This window comes from Neopelma chrysocephalum, unplaced genomic scaffold (genome assembly GCF_003984885.1).
Source record: "Neopelma chrysocephalum unplaced genomic scaffold, ASM398488v2 Primary Assembly neopelma1_283, whole genome shotgun sequence".
Classification (NCBI taxonomy): domain Eukaryota; kingdom Metazoa; phylum Chordata; class Aves; order Passeriformes; family Pipridae; genus Neopelma; species Neopelma chrysocephalum.
This window is the reverse complement of record NW_020897945.1, coordinates 4,460-23,310: the sequence shown is the minus strand read 5'-3', so window position 1 is coordinate 23,310 and position 18,851 is coordinate 4,460. Positions and strand designations below refer to the sequence as shown.

Sequence of the window (18,851 nt, the reverse complement as noted above, 5' to 3'; positions counted from 1 at the left end):
GCGCGCACGCGCCGCCATCACGGCCCCGGAGCGGGAGGAGCCGTAGAGCGCACGCGCATCAGGGCGCCGGTAGGCTGCGCGCGCAGCGGCTCCTCCCGTTCCCGCCTCTTTTACTGTGCTCCCCCCCCCGAGCCCCGGTTTTCCACCATTTTGTGCTGCGGCTGCGGCTTTTCCGCGTTGTTTTTATCCCGCCTCGCCCTGCGAGCGCGACTCGAAACGACGGCCCATGGCGGAAAGTCAGTCAGCGGCGGGGCAGGGAGAGCCTGCGTCCCTGTGTGGGCTCGGATTCCCCCGTTCGGAGTCCGAAAACCGGCGGCGGCCGCTGAGCGAGCTGCGCGTGATAGACCTGCGGGCCGAGCTCAAGCATCGCAATTTGGACAGCGGCGGCAACAAGAGCGTCCTCATGGAGCGGCTCAGGAGGGTGAGCGGGGAGGCGCGCGCCTGAGGGGCGGGTGTAGCCGGCGTGACCCGGGCCCGGCGGTCACTGCCGAGGAAAATGGCGCCAAAGGGCCGAGGAACCGCGGGGCCGGGGCCGCGCCGGGAGCGGGAGTTCCGCCGAACCCGTTGCGACCGCTCCGTGCCTGACGGGGGAGACCCTGCGCTTGGCTATCCCAGGAGCGAGCCCTTCTGTCACGCAGTGGCGGTGGGTGTTTGTGTGCGAGCCGGGCGCTTTCATCTACGCGGCGAATCAGCTCCCGATATCCTAGACCCGTACAGCACAGCGGGTCTGCTGTGGCACTCGGCCCAAGTGTTTTTGTCATGAGTTTTCCACCTTCCACTCAGTTCCTGCATTTATACTTCTGTACACTGTACACTAGGCTTTTGTTGCGTACTGGTATTTTTGTGGCTTTCTAGTGGGTAGCCTGTACATTGTATCAGAACGTTTGGTGTGTTACCAGAACGCGGAACACCTTCACCAAACCGATGCTTACTGTCTCCTAGAGGCGAAGTTCTCACTCTGTCACAGCAGTGCACAGCTGCAAATGCTGTATGATTGACTTTTGACTGCTTTCCAGAAACTTTACACCGACATGCTACTGTTTCCTCCACACTTGTTGATTTGAGCTGGTGGTTCTTCATTTGTGTATCCAAGTTGCTGATTTGAAGAGCCGGATTCTTGTTTTGAAATTTTTCAGCCTCTGGCGTCCAACTCCGAAACTCAGCAAAAATGCACAAATGAAATTTTTTATGTCCATCCTCATATCTACCTTTGTCTTTTCCTTTTACTAGGCTATTGAGGAGGAAGGAGGGAATCCTGATGAAATTCCAGTGGTTTCAGAAAGTATCATGAAGAAAACTCCAAAAAGAAGCAGCAAAGGTACAGGGCAGTTAGAATCTCCACCCCATCTCCCTTGAGTTTTCAAGCAACTGTACTCATGAAATGGAACCTTGCTATCTTTTCTCTGTTTTTCTTTTTGCTTGATTTTATTTTGGGCACTGTTGCTAAATGTTTTGCAGTCCCAAAGCTGTAGCTGATGCTACTTGCCTGAGCCAGATTTGAGTAAAAATGGTTTTCTGGAAGAAATTAAGCACAACTGAATGTTCTGTTCCTTGGTTCGTACCTTTAATCCCATGTTACTGGTAGTCTTCTTCACATTTGTGCTCAGGTTTCTAGGGATGGGTGGTATGGTTAGTGGTCATTTATTCACAGAATTTAATGTAATTTAATAAGGCAGGAAATGGTCTACTTGAAGGATTTGTTGGTTTGTTCTCAGCATTCCCTGAAATTTGTAGCAGGCATTACTAAGTAACACTAAAGCAGTGTCTCTATTTTTAAAATAGTTAATTCAGTTTTTCATGTGACTGTACCTTCATTTTTGAGAAATAAAAGGTATTTTTTTTGAGGTAGAAATAAAGTTTCTAGCAACTGCAAGATAACCTCTGTAGTGTTATGGTTAGGCTTCATAGCTAATAGCAGTCACATTTTTGTTCACAGAGGACTAGTTTTTAATCAATATGTGAAATCAAGTGTGTTTTCAGGGCTTTATGCTTGTTTTTTGTAACGGTGAGACAGTCTTACATAATCATTATTTTTAAAAAATAGTCTACTCTTTTTCTAAAATTAGTTAATTAGCACAGTTTCATCTTATTTTGTGATCAAATACTGTTAAAAATTTTTGCATTAGAGCTAAGCAGAATAACTAGGTTAGAGTAAGTATTTTTATTTCTAACTTTGACTTAAAATGTAAATTTGTGAGATGAGACTCAAATGTTTCACCAACTAATTTGTTTGATCCAAATTCTTGTTGTTACATCCCATTTGGAGTGATAGTGCAATTGGTTGCAGACTAAAATGTGAAATCTTGAGCAGATAGAGAGCAAATGTCACAGCTGTGGGTAAAAGCAGAGATTTTTGATAATCACATTCGTTTTCAAGTCTCAGAAAAATACTTAATATATGTTACAGCACTTTTAGTATTGGGATGAAAATAAACAAAATGTTCCTCTTGACTTTGAACCCCCTTTCACCTTTTAGTTGCAGTCTGCTTGTAGTTTTTGAGGAAAATAGAATTCATAAATGAATGAATGAAACAACTATTCAACTCTGAGTTTGAGGAGTTACCATTTCATGCTGAAGCTGGCACGCTGTTTTCAGTAGGGTCAGCTGTGATATGGCAAGTCCAGCTGGTGCACAGAGCAGTGCAGTAATACTCACAGAGAGAGGGTTTTTTTCATTGGTTTGTGTTGTGTTTTTTGTTCGAGTGCTTTTTTTTTTTATTTCTAGTAAATGTCTGCAAAGAAATGAAAGCTGAGGTAATAAATTGCTGCAATCTCAGCTGAGCCAGATGTCCTGGGGAGTGCACAGTGGTGCTACTTGAATTCTTGCCAGACACTGGGCTGTAGTCTGTGTGTAAAATAAGGGTAGAGCAGATAACTAAATTGAAGGGAATACCAACTCTGATGAAAAAGTAAAACTTGAAGAGTACATGTATATTTACTGTCTTTTCATTCTAATGATCATAATGTTGTTAGGACGTAGACCAGAGGAAGAGGGAGTAGAAGACAATGGCCTGGAAGAGGACTCAGGAGATGGGCAGGTATGTGAGACTGGGTTTGAAGCAAAGTAATGACAGCATTGCTTTTAATTTGCAATGACTATTACATGTACTTTTTTTCTTTTTACAGGACGATATTGAAGCAAGTTTGGATAACTTGCAGGATATTGACATGATGGATATTAGTGTGTTAGATGAAGCTGAAATAGATAATGGCAATGTGGTAGATTGCGGAGAGGATTACAGTGCTCATAATATTCTTGACTCGCTGTCTGATAGTAAAGAAAATGCTGATGCAGAAGTGAAAGAATTTCCAGATCAGCCTGCACAGTATGCTGTAGGTAACTTGGAGGCATCCCCACAATTTTCAGAAATTAAAGAAGAATCAAGAGAAATACCAATAGTGATGGTATGCATCTCTTATGTATGTGGAATCAGATTTCTTTTTAAATTTATTTACTTATGAATTAAATAGCACAATGGTAGCTAAAGAATATTTGGAACGATTTGAGATTCTACTGGTTTTTATGGCCATTGCTTATTCCTTTACATGTTTGTGAAAATATGATTCTTAATTTTAAAATACTTAGATGTTGTTTGTAGGCACATGACTATATGAATTAATAGCAGTCCAGAAAGCATTTGTTTTTAATCATACTTTGAACTCTGATTCACCTTATGTTTACATTCCCATTTTCACATCTTTATTTTAGAGAACATGTGAGGCATACAAATACTGTAGCTTATTTTGTTCTCTTCAGTTGAACAGCAACATTCAGGAAGCTATATTCTACATTATTTTTTTGTTAAGATTGGGTCTTGTAGTTTTTTTAGTTATCGAAAGTATTTTTTATGTTGGCTTTCCATGTTCACTGGAATCAAGTGCATATCTCCTGAAATGTACAGCACAGCATTTTAAGAAAGTTATTTCTGCCCCATCTAAGAGGGAGTATAGCTCCTTGTTGTGCACACACATTGTGTCATAAGTCTGGACTACAAGATTCTAAAGCTGTGTGGTTCCCTTGTCGTGATCTGAAAGTTTGGAGATAAGTTTGACCCCCTGTCCCCAAGCATATCCTTGTCCTACACGAGTCAAATACAAATACAGGGAAAGTAGGTTTTTTTCAGTGACTAAATTGCTTGAGGCCAGGCCACCTCCCGTGGTCTGCTTTTTACCACAGAAAAAGGAAATAGTTATCGAGTCACATGGACTTTTTGGCTTTATGTTGCTGTAAATAACAGAGATACAAGTCAGAGAAAGTTTTCTGTTGGAATCCCCATACTTAAAAGATTTGAGTGAGCTGACCAACACAGTTAAGAGGTAATGAGAAAGCTTATCCAGTCAGTGGAGATCAAGAAAAATCTTGAGGGTCATTGCTCAGTTTTTACCTTTATTGGTTGTTTTGTGTGCTAGATATATTTGTTTAATACCGGTTGTCAGTGAAACTAAAATCTTGGGTTTCTCATTCAGGTTTCACTGACAATATTCTTTTATAGATAACAAAATGTCTTCCATCTGTTTTTTTTTAAAGGTAGAGTTTGAAGATGTTGGAAACAGTTTAGATGCTTCTTCATCAGATTTACCCATAATAAAGGTAAATCGTAGCCAGTTTTTCTTTACAAAAAACCCCCCATATAAAGCTATATGTTGAAACAGTGTATGTACAGGAAGTACACAGTGGGTGCATTTTTACTCTGCAAAGAATAGGAACTAAGGCCTTTCTAATTTACTCATATGCACAAAGATCTATGTATCTCTCAGGATGTATATATGTAAGTGTGATATATGTACCATACTGAGTTTGGTGGTAGATTTGATTCCTTTTATCTGACGTATATACCAACTCAGTGCTTTACATTATATTTAACTTCCATTAAAAGTGGAGGTATCCCACGTTGTCAAGAAAGCTGAAACTGTATGTTCCTGAAATACTGACCTTGTTTCCACATCACTCATGGTAAGTTAAGGACACTAGCTCCAGGTGAACCTGGTGTTTCTATTGATCTTGTTTTCAGAAAGGAGACTTCACAAAGTACATTGTAAAGAAGGGTAACATGAAGATAAGGTTTTCCCTGTGCAGCTTATGTTTGTTGATTTATTTACCGATGTGAACGTGCAGCATGTGTTCAACAGGTGTCTGAACTTGAGAAACGTTAAAGTTTTTACACAGTTCCTAAAACTTTGAGGATGTTAAAAACTCACGATAAACCTTCTTCTGAGAAATGTCAACGTTTTCAAAGGTGAAATAGGTTAAGTCATAGTAACACTTCCCTTAAATTCTGCTGTGTATTGGGTGGTTGAAAGGTGTCATTCAGAAAAACAGCTTGACTTCTTATGAAATAGTGATATTTCTCCTTTTTAAAATCTTTTTCACTGCAGGAACTTGAAGAGTTACCTTTGGAGCCAGGTACTGTTTGGGGATTTCTGTTTGATTGGTATTTTTGGGGGTTTTTTGGTATTTTTTTAATGAAAAAAGAGTCTTGGGCTTTTAAACAGTTTCATTCTTCATTTAGGCTTTTTGCGTCCCTATTTGGTTTTTTTTTTAAATGTGTTACTGTAGTGTTCATTTTTATGGTGGACAATCCAGGTCAATGCAGGGTCATAGAGATTGGAAACCTAGTCATATCACCAGATCTGTGAATAACCACCTTTTGAAAATGTGTTTAATGAGATGGAATGATTCCATAGAACTGTTACTACAGAGTGGAGTTAAGGACTGAGCCTTAAAGATGTAAAGGTTCTGAAAACAGATCTTGTGATATCACACTGTACAGCAGTTCTATAAACATAATGCAGGAGTGCAGGTAGCACAAAGCTCTGGTACAGAACAGACATGAAAGAGTGACGGGACTTCAGAAGAAGGAATACACTGTCATCACAGAAATTTACTACGGATTCTATTCGCTTTCTGGACTGCAAACACACTCGTGCACCATCAGAAGATGCCCAGTTCTCATGTTGGACTGTCTGCTAAAAGAAATTCACAGAAATTTGGAAATTGAACTCTCAGTGCCTTGATACGTTCAGTTAAGCATCTGGGACTCTGGAAGCTAACTTGAGAAGAAACAGAGCTGAAGGATTTAATGAAGAAATATGGAGGATGAGCCAGAAGTTTTTTGTTAAATCTGTGGGGTCATTTTTCTTCCCTGTTATGGTTTTAGGGCTGATTTGGTAGTTTGTGAGCAAGCAGTTAGCATAGTACTTTTAACACTGTGTACACTAGGGTTTTCCAATCTCTGTGTAGCTTAGAAGTTCTCTTGGTGTTAGTGTGGCAGCCATGCCAGTTCCACATTTGTGATTGCTGTATTTCCCTGGTGATTAAATCTTGTGCCATTCTATTCCTGTTAAATCCGTAGAAAATGAGAAAATACTCGACATTTTGGGGGAAACTTGTAAATCTGAAGTACTTAACGAAGAAAGTTCGGAAGTGGAGCGGCCACATGCACAGGAAGCAAGTATGGCGGTGCCAGGCAAGAGGCTGGCGGAGGAAGAGGACGCTCTTGGTGGCGCTCAGTTGGAGGAAGATGCTTTAGATTTGGACAGCAAATCGGCCCAAGCTATGGCAAGGAAGGAAGCAAAGCGTTTAGTTGTAGCAAAAGGGGAGACATGTGAACAGACACTAGAGGAAGAGAAGCCGGACTCTGAATGTTTAGTAGTAGAGACCCTAAGCGATCAGAGTAGCAAACGCTCCCAAGGCCTGGAAGCCTCTAGTGGGGAACCAGCGGCCAAAGGCGCAGGTGCTGAAGGCAAAGATAGCAAAGAAGATGCCAAGAGAACAGAAGACAAAGCTAATTCTGAGGAATCCCCTGCTACTAAAGAGTCCTCAGCCAGTGAGGGCGGTGATCAGAAAAAGAGGTTTGTTTTTTCTCCGTTCTAGACCAGATGCTATCTTTTATCATTGGTCGTTAAGTGATGCGAATAAGCTGTTTCCTTCAATTGGCCACCGAGACTGATGAAATTGTAGCCTATTCCTAAAGAGTGTGTTTTAGTTCTCCATGTGCAGATATTTTTAATTTTTTTTTTTAAACGCAGTGGGTTTGATTTCTTTCCTTCCTCAACCTTCAAAGGTTGTTTTCCCAAATTATTCTTATTTCTGTCATATGCAAAACAGAATTGTCTGTTTACGGGTACAAATCCCTATTTCCTGTCATTCTTCTATAAATTTGCATATATAGTGCTTAGTTTGAAACTAATTTACTGGTAGGTATCCAATTTTAGTAAACTATCTAGAATTAATGTTCTATTTGCATTCAGTTGGTTGAATAATATGATGTTTTGTCTCTAGCCCTGTTGAGGAGAACAGAGATAGGAAGATAATCTCAAAAGATGAGAAAGGTATGTACATAGGTTTTTTGTGGTGTGTGGGTTTTTTGTTTATTTGTTTGTTTTTAATGTACAAAGTACCGGAAATAAAAATGTTATGGGGTGAAATCTAACAGTTACTTCTGAGTTAACACTGCTTCTTTTTGTGTCTTGTTCATTCTTTAACCACGTGCCTGTCTTCATTGTAATAGTTATATTGGAGTTCCACTAGCTTCATGAATGGTATTAGGTACCAGAAAGACCAGGATTTGTCTGAAAAATCTTAACCCATTGCTAAATCTCTAGGTTTATACTCTGTGTGGCAGTTCTGGTGAGGACTGTTAATTCAGTGAACCTTCAATGCACTTGTCACACAGGCCTTCAAAGTATAGCTTAAAAAATTTCAGTTTGTGTAACTTCTGTAACCTTACTGACCAAAAAGTTTGGGTTTTGTTTTTTTGGGTTTTTGTTTGTTTGGTTGGTTTTGTTTGTTTGTTTTTTTGGTTTTCTTGGTTAAATAATGAGCCTCTTGTGAATTAACATTTATTACTTTGTAATTCTCCTAAAAGTGATTGAAGTATAGGAAGAAAATATGTATCTAAAAACACATTAAGACTGTTCAAATGCACAGTAAGCCTGTACTTCAGAAGTTAATTTTTGCAGGCTCCAGTGTATTGATTTTAAGAATGAATGGAAGAGGTAGGAGTGAAATTGCATTTGAAAAGTTTTATGAGGAAAAGAGGTTGGTTTTGCACTGTTGCATTTGTCTGCTACATGGTCTTTTGTGTTTGGCTTTTTTGTACCTCAGGCCGTGTGGGTAGTGGTTCTGGCAGAAATTTGTGGGTTAGTGGACTGTCATCCTCTACTAGAGCTACAGATTTGAAGAATCTTTTCAGCAAGTATGGAAAGGTACGTAGCGGATATGTAAATTAACAGACCATTTTAAGGCTGACCTTAAATTTAGATCTTATTTTCCCTGATGAATAACTGGGTGGTTAAGTACTTAACTTCCTTGCGTTATTTTGAAACTCTGTATCTGAAAGTAGTGTACTTCATAAAGAAGGTTGTCTGAAAAGGAGGGGTGGGGAGGAGAAAACCAGTTTGCAGAGAATATCTGTGCAGATACCTGCAAAAATGAGGCAGTTCTTAATAGGAGAGACTGGTAGATTGTCATGTGGGGTTCTGTAATCTAATTACACATCTTGAGAACTGGTTTAAATTTTTCCATTTCAAGAAGTATTCCTTTGAGAAATCTAGTTTTTGATGGCAGGCTTCCATTTGTTCTGTGGTACCCACTAGCACACAAGAGCCACAATTGTGGAAAGAAACTCCTTGTGTGACTGTCTGCCCTTCTGCCAAATACATTTCTGAATGTAGTATTAAATGTTTGTCTCACTAAGTGCGTGCCTCTGGCTGTTATGAGATTATCATCTGTGGATTGAAACTAGCACAGATGTGCTAAAAGAAAAAAGAAAATGGTAGTAATTTTGGGTTTTTTTGAGTTTTATTTAATTATTACACTCCCCACTTTCCATATCTATATCTATATATGTATCTCTATATAGATATCTTCCTTAAGTTACTGATTTGCTCAGCGACTTGAAGATGAATTTTGTCAGTTGATTATGATGGTGGTCTCTTTTCCAGCAGAGCTGTAATCAATGATCTGTTCCACAATCTGAGTTAGCTGTTTCATAGAATGTTGTGCTAATTTTATATTTTTTTGTGAACATGTGTAACGATGTTAAATTTGAACCTTTTCTGCCATGCTGTATTTCCGTTGACATGGGTGTAACCATTGCTCACATCATACTCTGTGTCTTTAGTGAGGCACTTCTAGAACACAGCTGGCCCAACAATATAGAGGTCAAGTTAAGACAATGACCTTTCTTTTGCTGTCTGTCAGACAAGCCTAGTGATGTGTTCTTCTGATGGAATGTTCTGTGCTGAGCATATTTCCTACCTGTTAAAAGTGGATAGGTGCTATACTGTGTAGTACTGGCAGACAGAGATGCTGAAGGATGGGGGACAGAGTTCTAGTAGGGCCTGAAACGATATGACAGGGGGAAATGGTTTTGGACTAAAAGAGATAGATTCAGACTAGATATAAGGAAGAAATGAGGGTGGTGGAAACACTGGCATTGGAACTCTGGTTGCCCAGAGTGGTGGTAGATGCCACATCACTGGAAACATTCAGGGCCAGGTTGGTTGGGGCTCTGAGCAACCTGCACTAGTTGAAGATGTCCCTGCCCATGACAGGGCATTGGACTAGACGGCTTTTAAAGGTTGTTTCAAACCTAAACCATTCAATGCTTCCATGAAATGGTGATTAAATAGAATTTTAGTGGCAGATCTGCAAACACAGGTTGGTTTGTTTTTGTTTTTATTTCCCCCACAAAGGTGGTCGGTGCAAAAGTGGTGACAAATGCTCGCAGTCCTGGTGCTCGCTGCTACGGCTTTGTGACAATGTCAACATCTGAGGAAGCCACTAAGTGTATTAATCATCTCCACAGAACAGAGCTGCATGGCAAAATGATTTCTGTGGAAAAGGTAAGTGGTAGTTATTTCATGACAGTGGGATAAAAATAAAAGAACCCAACTTTAATGTCTGTCTCTCACTATAAAATTATTTCTGGCTAAATTTCTAGGCAAAAAATGAACCAGCTGGAAAAAAACCTTCAGACAAAAAGGAAGGTGAAACAAGGAAGGAAAAAGACAGGCACCATTCTGCAGAGTCCAAATCTGAGAAGTAAAGTGCTGTTTTGTGTTTTTCTACATTTAAAGACCATTCATTTGAAATACAGCCATGTGGCCAAGATGAACAGTAACTGTGATAAATCTTGATTTTCTCTTTCATATTGCATCTGAAATAGGAGTAATACTTGAAAACTTGAAATTGATGTTCTACAGCAGCAAGGCCATCTTAATTGGCCCTCTGCTCAGAAATACAAAGCTCTTTAGGGTTAGTATCAAAACTTGTTACATTAGGAGATACTAAATCAACTTCTTTCTAGATAAACCCTTATTTTTGTCAGTCACTTGTCCTCTGATCTGACTCTGGCTTGGTCTCCTCTTTTAACTGACAAATATTTCTATGATTTAGTGTGTCTTCTTGATACACTGTTGGTGTGGTTAGCAAGTGATACTTCAAATATTTGTTTTTCAAGTGGTTTGTTGCTTTTAAAAGAGGCATTTTTCTTATTGTAGATCTGTTGGTATTAAGAAGGAGGAGAAGACCGACAGAAAAGATGATGCTAAGAAATCAGAAAAAGATGAAAAAGAAGGAAAAGAGAAAGAGGAACAAAAGGCTGGATCTTCTGATAGATCGAGGGCAAGCAAATCGGGTAATGCTTGCTGTCTTTCAGAAATGTTTTCAAAGACACTTGTTTTAGAAAAAAACAATTAAAAAAAAATTGGTGCGAAGAATATGGTGGCTGTGACAAAACTTTTACTTTACATCCAAAAAGGTTTCCTTTTCCAGCTTGATAGGAAATGGAAGAACAAGTATAAACATTCAGAATTTGCAGCTGATTCATAGACTTCAGCTTCTGCAAACCTCAGTGTTCTTATTGGATGTGATTGCTAATTCGGTAAAAAGACCACGAAGCTTAGTAAGACTGAGGTTTTCTTAGTGTACAAAAACCAACATCAGAAAATACCCTTGAAAACTTTGGCTTAACTTTGCTGTAAGTTACTGGCATTCTTTCATAATTACTGGACTTTAACTACTCCAAACGTTGAACTGTGAGTTTTATGGAACTATCACTGGATTTAGACCCGACACAGTGTGTAGTTCTATGTGCCCTTTTTTTTTTAAATTGTGGCAAAGGGATGTATTTTGCAGACAGGAGAATTAAATTAAATTTGCTTTCTTTGTCATCCCTGCCAGAAAATACTACTGTAATTTACTTTAATTTAATTTACTGCCCCCATCCTCAACTTGGCCAAATCTTGGTAAGCTCTTTAAATCATAAATAAGTTCCGTAAGTAATTGAAAACCTCAGTAAAATAATTTTTTACTTTTTAGTGTCTTCACAGTTTTAAATCTTGCACGAATTGTTGAATGTTTTGTGTATTATTTATTTTTGGATGTATTTGGTTTTCCAGCGAGTCGAGGAACCGAAAGGACAGTCGTAATGGATAAATCTAAAGGAGAGCCAGTTATTAGTGTAAAAACCTCTGCATCAAAAGAGAGGGTAAGTCCAACTTTCAGAGAAGCTTTTGTGTAAAAATGGGTGTCAGATAGCTTTATATGCTTATAGTTGAAGGGGTTTTTGCCTTGCATATTGGTACATTCATCCTTTTATCACTCTCTGGAAAGCATTAGGGTGTTAATGGTGTGGCAAAGGGTAAATGTTTCTGTTTCACCTTCTTTATAGTTTTGCACTGCTGTCCTAGTTGAAGAAGTAGAATTGCAATATGAAAATGTTGTTAAGATGTCTTTTCCCAGGTTTGAAATACAGTTACTGGTGACCATAAAAGTATTGTATTATTTGCCATCAGTGCAAGTCAGATCATGTGCTCCTAGTATTTATATGTATTTAAATGCTTGAGGAGTTTTAGCTAAATCTGGGATACTTTTCCCTCGCCTACTTTTTCCTAGCATTCCAACATTGTTTGCCTCTTGTAAGGTGTGATGGTCTGTTTTGTTCAGGTTGACATAAAGAAGCATTTACCTAGGAATTTTAGCTAAAAATGCACTGTGTTAGCTGACGTATTGTTTTGATTCAACTCAGAGTACAAAAAGCCAGGATCGCAAATCTGAGAGCAAAGAAAAGCAAGATATTTTATCGTTTGATAAAATCAAAGAACAGCGAGAACGTGAACGTCAGAGGCAGAGGGAGCGAGAAATCAGGGAAACGGAAAGACGCCGGTGAGTCTTCCCAGTTTTGCTCTAAACTTTGAGTGGTATTTCTTTTTACCTCCCTTATGTGTTTTGTGTTTTGAACAGGCTTGCAAAGTAGTGTTGTGCTGACCCTCCAAGAGTGGTATCTCAGATTAATTTGATATTAATCTCTTGGTAAAACAGACATAATACCAGACAATGAAGGGTTTTACTATTGAAATCAATGTTCTCAGCCTGTGCGTTTCAGGAGACTGTTGTAGGTTTTGTGTTCCACTTGGTCAGATTTGAATTTCCATACTTGGTTTTTCCCTGTAAGCTTGTAAATACTTTTTGTTTGTGAGACTTGTGTCTTAGGACATGCTCTCTATGAAAGCCTTTTCAGACCTGTCTTAGAGTAGATATTGTGTTTCTTAGACACTTTTCAAATGCTCACCTTTGCTTTTTTCTTGTGGACTTTTTTACTTTCCCGTAATCTTAAGCTGCTGTTATTTAATTGGGAAGAGATAATTAGAGTTTAAGCAGCTAGTGGTAAGAACACAGAAACTTTACAAACAAAAAGGCAAAAGCAAACAAGAAACCCCACCCAAAACAAAGAAGCTGTAAAACTTAGATTCTCAATTTAAAACAAAGTATCTCTTTTAAATTAGAGAGAGAGAGAGGCGAGATCGAGAGCAACGTCTTCAAGCTATTCATGAACGGGATGAAAGGCAGAGGCTCCAGAGAGAACGAGAACGACTGGAATTTCAAAGGCAGCGTCTTGACAGAGAGCGCTTGGAGAGAGAGAGGTTGGAGAGAGAAAGGATGCACATAGAGCAGGAGAGGAGACGAGAACAGGAGCGAATCCAGAGAGAGAGGGAAGAGCTGCGACGTCAGCAGGAGCAGCTTCGTTATGAACAGGAACGGCGATCTGCCATGAGAAGGCCTTATGATCCTGATGGCAGGTAATGATAATGGCAGTGACATTCCAAACCCTTCAGAGTACTCTTGATAAAGCAGTCACGGAAGCTCACAGCTGAAGGACTATTTACATGTTGCTTTTAACACTTTATGGCAATCTTGAAAGGAGAAATGTTGTGCTTGTATACTTGTAAGCAGTGTTTTATTACAGGAGGTTTCTTCTTATTTCTCAGAGAGGAGTGACCAAGAATAGTAACTGTATCAACTCTAAAGCAGGATTGCCAGTGGGAACAGATACTCATTCTCACATCAGCACGTGCTGAAATTAAGCTTTGTGTACAGTGTCAGCACACCTGGTTTTCTCTGAAACGAAAATGTGATTCCTTCTTAATGCACATAGGTTTTTAATTAGAAATAAAAAGTAGTAGTTTAGGTAATTGGATAGGTTTGATATCAAGAGAGCGGGAAAGGGAAGATGGTTTTGCGATTACTACTAACAGTGACCCCCTTTGCAGGCGAGATGACCCGTACTGGCCAGAGGCGAAGCGAATGGCGATAGATGACAGATATCATTCTGAGTTTAGTCGTCAGGACCGATTCCACGACTTTGACCACAGGGATCGTGGACGATACCAAGATCATTGTTTGGACAGGTTGGCAAGGCAGTATCTTTTCTTCCTAAACCTTTATGGAAATTTGGTGTCTTTTTGTGGCTTACCTAAATGGCTTGAAGGGTGTCAGAAGAGTAAAACAAATGACCCTTGTGCATTTCTCATGTCTAATTTCATATGTGCTTGCAATCCTTTGTTTTCATGGGTTATGGACATACCAGAAAGAGGCTGCATAAAGATTGTAAACCAAGTCCTAATGTAGTCTGCCATGATGCTAATGGAGATACTACAGCTTCTCTCGATGCGTGCAAGTCTGGTTTGTGAATCCCTGTTCCTTAGCCTAAGACTTGGCCTTTTGCTTTAAAACTTTCTGTATTTTCATCTTTGCAGCCTGGCTAATGCAGATTTTTAGCTCCACAGAATGGAAACATGTTTTCTGCATAGTGCCATTGAGACTTCTGTTTTGCTCTCAAAGGATCTTTGGTGAAAACCATACTACTTTGGTTTTGCCTTGTAACTCATTTCTGATACTGGTAGGTTCACTCAGTATTCTCTGTGGGTATCACTGAGTACATGACCATGCCTCAGTGATGCTTTGCTTACCCATGTTACAGTGATAGATGCTACTTTCATCTCTTTTTATGCTATGAAGCAACTCCTTTGAGTATCTTGCCACTAAAGTAACGTCGGCATCCAGATTTACAGCCTAACGAAGATAAATTTTTGTGCGCTGTTTCATGCAGACATCGGAATTGTGATTACTGTGTTGATTAAACTGAAACTGCCCTTTTTTGTTCCAGAAGAGACTGTACAAGAGGAATACCAGATCGAGATGGGCAGGTGCGTTAGAACCAAATAACAGCTTCTGTGAAAAAACCAATCAAGCTGACCCCAAAGCAGAAAGAACACAGTGCTCATGCAGCCTAGTTCTTAAACGCAGTCACCACTGGGTTTAAACTGAGCAGATGTTCAAGCAGCAACTAATTTTGTACGCTAATGTGCGTAAAGTAAGTTACTATGTTATCTGCTTGCTAGGGTGGTAGCCACAGATACGGGCAGGGGGAAACCTCCGAGCGATGGGAGCTACGGTACAGCATCCTTTCAGGCTGGTATGTTGCAATAAAAGTTTTCTGGTTAACCATCTTAGGTGTTAAGAGATAGTTGCTGTAGTTTCTTAGCTGGTGAAGGATCCCTTCTGTCACATTTATCTGAATGGTTCGTAGAAAATAACTAGTGCCATAATGAAACAAGGCACGTGACTTGGACAGATAAAAGGACAGGTGTGAAAACCAATACCACAAAGGTATTCAAAACTTTTCATTTCTGAAGAGAGGTGGGAAGTAGGCAGATAATCTGTGTAAAAATCAACAATCTGGAGCCAGAATGTAAGCCTTAAAAAACCTTAACAAACAGAAAAGGCTTCTCCCACCAGTGAGCAGAGCAGAATATGAGCTGTGAAACAAAATAAATGCCTAGAGTGAACCCTGCACAGTAGCAACAGTGGAACCAGTTAAAAAAATGAGTTTGCTACCATTTTGTTTTTTGACAGCTAATAGAAAGGCAACGTCCAAGAAGCTGAATTTTTGCAATCAGAAAAGAAAACCTGTGTTGATTCTTAGCATAACTGAGTACCATTTGCCTTTCAGCATTACCCAGATGAACGCCATGGAGGGCCTGATCGTCACTCCCGGGATAGTTGGGGTGGCTATGGGTCTGACAGAAGAATGAGTGAAGGGAGAGGGATACCCCCACAAACCCGGTTAGTGCTTGTGAAATAAGGGAAGGGATTGTAGTTAAAATTTTAGTGCTCAGTGAACCTTTGAAGGATGACGGCGGAAGCAGTTTGACAAGTGTGAATCCTTTCTCCAGGCAGTTTCTTTGAGCATCTGGAGGAGCAAGAAATTCACATGTGTAGCTCCCACATGCATCAGGAGAATGGAGCACTGTAGTGAATAAAGCAATGCTGCTCAGTTAGCTCATAGCTGTGGTTCTCATGTAAATAACTTTCACGTCTACAGGTGAGATTTAGTCACATACCAGATGCTCCAGTAAGGCCTGCAAAAGTTTCATTTATGGCTAGTGGTCAGGTTTTAAGGAAACTGAGTGAGAGTCTCTGCAGTGGTGGGGCTGGAGGACTGACTCATGTAGAATCATAGTGGTTTCTCTATAAACTGGTTAGTCAAGCTGGGCATATTCCAGATGCATAATGTTCAGTTCTACCTAAATACACCAGACGGAGGAATGGCAGCCAATGAATTGTTCCATGTCTAAGTATTTCAGTCCATTGCAATATCAGCAATGTCTCTAGAGGTCAGAAAGACAAGTTTTGTTGTGTGAAGGATGCTGTTCAGCAAGTTTCTCATTGTTCCACTTTGACCAGTTTTTATTGTGATGATTGGGTGGCTCTAGGTACAGCTTGATTAACCATTTAACACACTTTTGTATGGGGTATGGTGTTTGGCTTTACCCTATGCTGCTAAATGGATAGGGGACATACCTAGAAGATGTTCTTTTATTTTTTTAAGAGATGGACGTGACTGGGGAGATCATGGTCGAAAGTTAGAGGGGCATCAAGATCGTACATGGCAGGGAAATGTGGATGGAGGAATGATGGGACGGGATCATGAGAGATGGCAAGGTACACTTGCTGCTTACCAGTGTGATTGTGGTTTTTTCTGTGAATTACTGCTGCTGAACTTCTAGTGGTAGTTAAATTACTGAGAAAGCAAATGAAATTCTGGGAACAAGGTGACTTTTTTATTAGGAAAACACAAAAGCCCATATTTTTTCCTTTTTTTTCTTTTTAAATCAGGTGGTGATAGAAGCATGCCTGGTCAGTCAGGACCAGGCCATGGGATGAATCGAGGAGGGATGTCTGGGTAAGAATTTCTGTCAGAGTGCTTATAATGTTTTTGTAATAGTTGATTGATCTCTATAAAAGAAATTCCTGTGTCAATTGTGAAAAATACTTTTCAGTTTCTGCTTAACTATGGATTGGCAAGGGGAAAAAACCCAACAAACTAAACACACATCTTTTCTCAGAGTCACAGTAGTATTAACTTTTCTGGGCAATGTTCAATTTGTCTGGCCTTATTTTTAGACGTGGAAGCTTTACACAAGTTGGAAACCAGAGCCAGATGATGCAGAGTACTGGAATCCAAGGTGTGTTTGCGGGCCAGGAACGGACAAACAGACTGACTGAACCCCGTTTTAGCCGCCGCTACTGAAAGCACTGTACATATATGTTTGGGTTTTTTTTAATACCAGATTACAGTGGTCACAAATTTTATTAACCAGGCTCACATTGAATTTGTGATTATAAAAGAGCAAGACTGCTGCTGCATTGTAGCCAAATACTTCGTCAAATTGGTTTGGTTTATTTTTTGTTCTGTTTTGTTTGTAATGAACGTGGTGTTTGTCAAACATCACCTAAATTTCTGTAAGTGAAGCATTCCATTTTTCAAAAATAATAAAATCAGTGTATGGCTACTACTTCATTGTTTCTAGAGTCTTTGGCAATATGCCTCTCATGAGGGATGTAAAAGTCAATAAAGAGACCATCTGCTTTTAGCACTGAGATTTGAAGTGACAAATCTGTGACACTGTGGACGTGAATCTCCTTACCTGCATTTGAGAGAGGAAGGATCAACTTCAGCAAGCAGTCCAGTGCCCTTTTTGTACTGCTTGGCTCTGCCCACTCCTGCTGTGATCTCATCCTGCAGCACCAGTCCTGCAAACCTCAGGGCGATGTACTGAATAGCTGATTTTATTGTAAACAGAACTGATTTCACTCCCATTCACTCTCTCTTGAATTTCATTCATGGCTTCTGTGACACCCATATAATGCTGCAAACAGCTCAGCCAGGGTCACTTGAGGTAACATTGAGAACAGGCAACACTGGCTGCTGAGTCCTCATCATGTCTCTCAGCTCTTTATGAGCTGGGGCCATGTGCTGCATTTTGCACACACTTTTGCATCACAAGGCTCTTCCTCCAGAGAGTGCCAGGGTTTTACTGGGCTTTGCCATCACACAGGTGGGACCCTGCAGCCCTCCAACCAGCCCCAGGACCTGAGCAGATGGGAGTATTTCGGTTGGAAGGGACCTACAATGATCATCCCATACACCTGCCTGACCTCTTCAGTGCTGACCAAAAGTTAAAACTTGTTACTAAGGCCATTGTCCAAATGCCTCTTAAACACTGACAGGCCTGGGGCGTTGACTGCCTCTCGAGGAAGCCTGTTCCAGGGTTTGACCACCCTCTCAGTAAAGAAATGCTCCCTCATGTCCAGTCAGACCCTCCCCTGGAGCAGCTTTGAACCATTCCCAGCTGTCCTGTCCCTGGATCCCAGGGAGAAGAGCTCAGCACTTCCCTCTCCATGTCCCCTCCTCGGGAAGCTGCAGAGCAACAGTCACCCCTCAGCCTCCTTTTCTCTGGAGGAGACAAGCCCAGAGCCCTCAGCTGCTCCTCACAGGACATCTCTTCCAGCCCTTCACCAGCTTGGTTCCCCTCCTCTGGATGTGTTCAAGGACCTTCAGATCCTTTTTAAATTGTGGGGCCCAATTTATGGGATTGCATTCATGTTCTGTGTGGAAACACTTTGTGGGAATGCAGTTAGTACAGCTGGAGTCAGTTGTTTCAGAGTGTGCTGTGCCAGTACTCATTTCACGTCCACCTTTGAAGGGAGAGGAAAGGATGGTCTTAAAATGCACTGGCTACCAACTTGTTTTCCAGTGTAACTAAAAACGTAAGTTTTAGCTCTTAAATCCCGTGTAATTTGCAATTCTTGATACCTAAAGAGTGGGGGCGCTCATGGCAAGGAAATTCGTCTCTAGACTCACTCTGCCTGCTGATTTATCAGATTCACGTTTGGACACATGCAAGGGTCTGTGTTGTGACACTGAGCCTCTGTTGTGATTAAACCCAGCTGACAACTAAGTACCACACAGCCTGTCATCACTCACCTCCATCCTGACCCTCGTGGGAGGGAGAATTGGAAAGAAAAGATAAGCCTCATGGGCTGAGATAAAAACAGTCTGACAATCAAAAAAACCCCCCAAAACAAAAACAAAACCAACAAACAACAACAACAAACAAACAAAAACCTCCCAAAACTCCCAAACCCCCAAACCAAAAAACAAACCCTGCTCCCAGAGCTCCCACCAATAATAATAATAAAACCAATACTAATAATTTCA

The 18,851-nt window shown here is 40.5% G+C and overlaps 1 protein-coding gene across 6 annotated transcripts; it reads left to right on the top strand.

Annotated features, from left to right (window-relative positions):
- The first annotated feature begins 110 nt into the window (after positions 1 to 110).
- Positions 111 to 17,145, top strand: LOC113977957 (scaffold attachment factor B1-like). 6 transcript variants are annotated; one of them, XR_003537455.1, is made up of 21 exons: positions 111 to 421; positions 1,231 to 1,318; positions 2,974 to 3,038; positions 3,127 to 3,405; positions 4,529 to 4,591; positions 5,377 to 5,404; positions 6,354 to 6,852; positions 7,283 to 7,332; positions 8,108 to 8,208; positions 9,700 to 9,849; positions 9,948 to 10,048; positions 10,507 to 10,643; positions 11,407 to 11,495; positions 12,036 to 12,172; positions 12,793 to 13,086; positions 13,558 to 13,695; positions 14,454 to 14,493; positions 14,689 to 14,762; positions 15,300 to 15,412; positions 16,466 to 16,532; positions 16,754 to 16,800. XR_003537455.1 is itself a non-coding variant. In XM_027704521.1 (21 exons), the coding sequence occupies exons 1-21, from the start codon at positions 227 to 229 to the stop codon at positions 16,878 to 16,880; spliced, it is 2,874 nt and encodes a 957-aa protein (XP_027560322.1). In that variant the 5' UTR covers positions 112 to 226; the 3' UTR covers positions 16,881 to 17,145. The 6 variants fall into 6 exon arrangements, 4 of the variants coding, with proteins under 4 accessions (XP_027560325.1, XP_027560322.1, XP_027560326.1 ...); XM_027704521.1 differs by lacking the exon at positions 14,689 to 14,762 and adding an exon at positions 16,179 to 16,291 and having other exon boundaries at positions 112 to 421; positions 16,754 to 17,145; XM_027704523.1 differs by lacking the exons at positions 111 to 421; positions 14,689 to 14,762 and adding exons at positions 482 to 643; positions 16,179 to 16,291 and having other exon boundaries at positions 16,754 to 17,145.
- Positions 17,146 to 18,851: the final 1,706 nt, after the last annotated feature.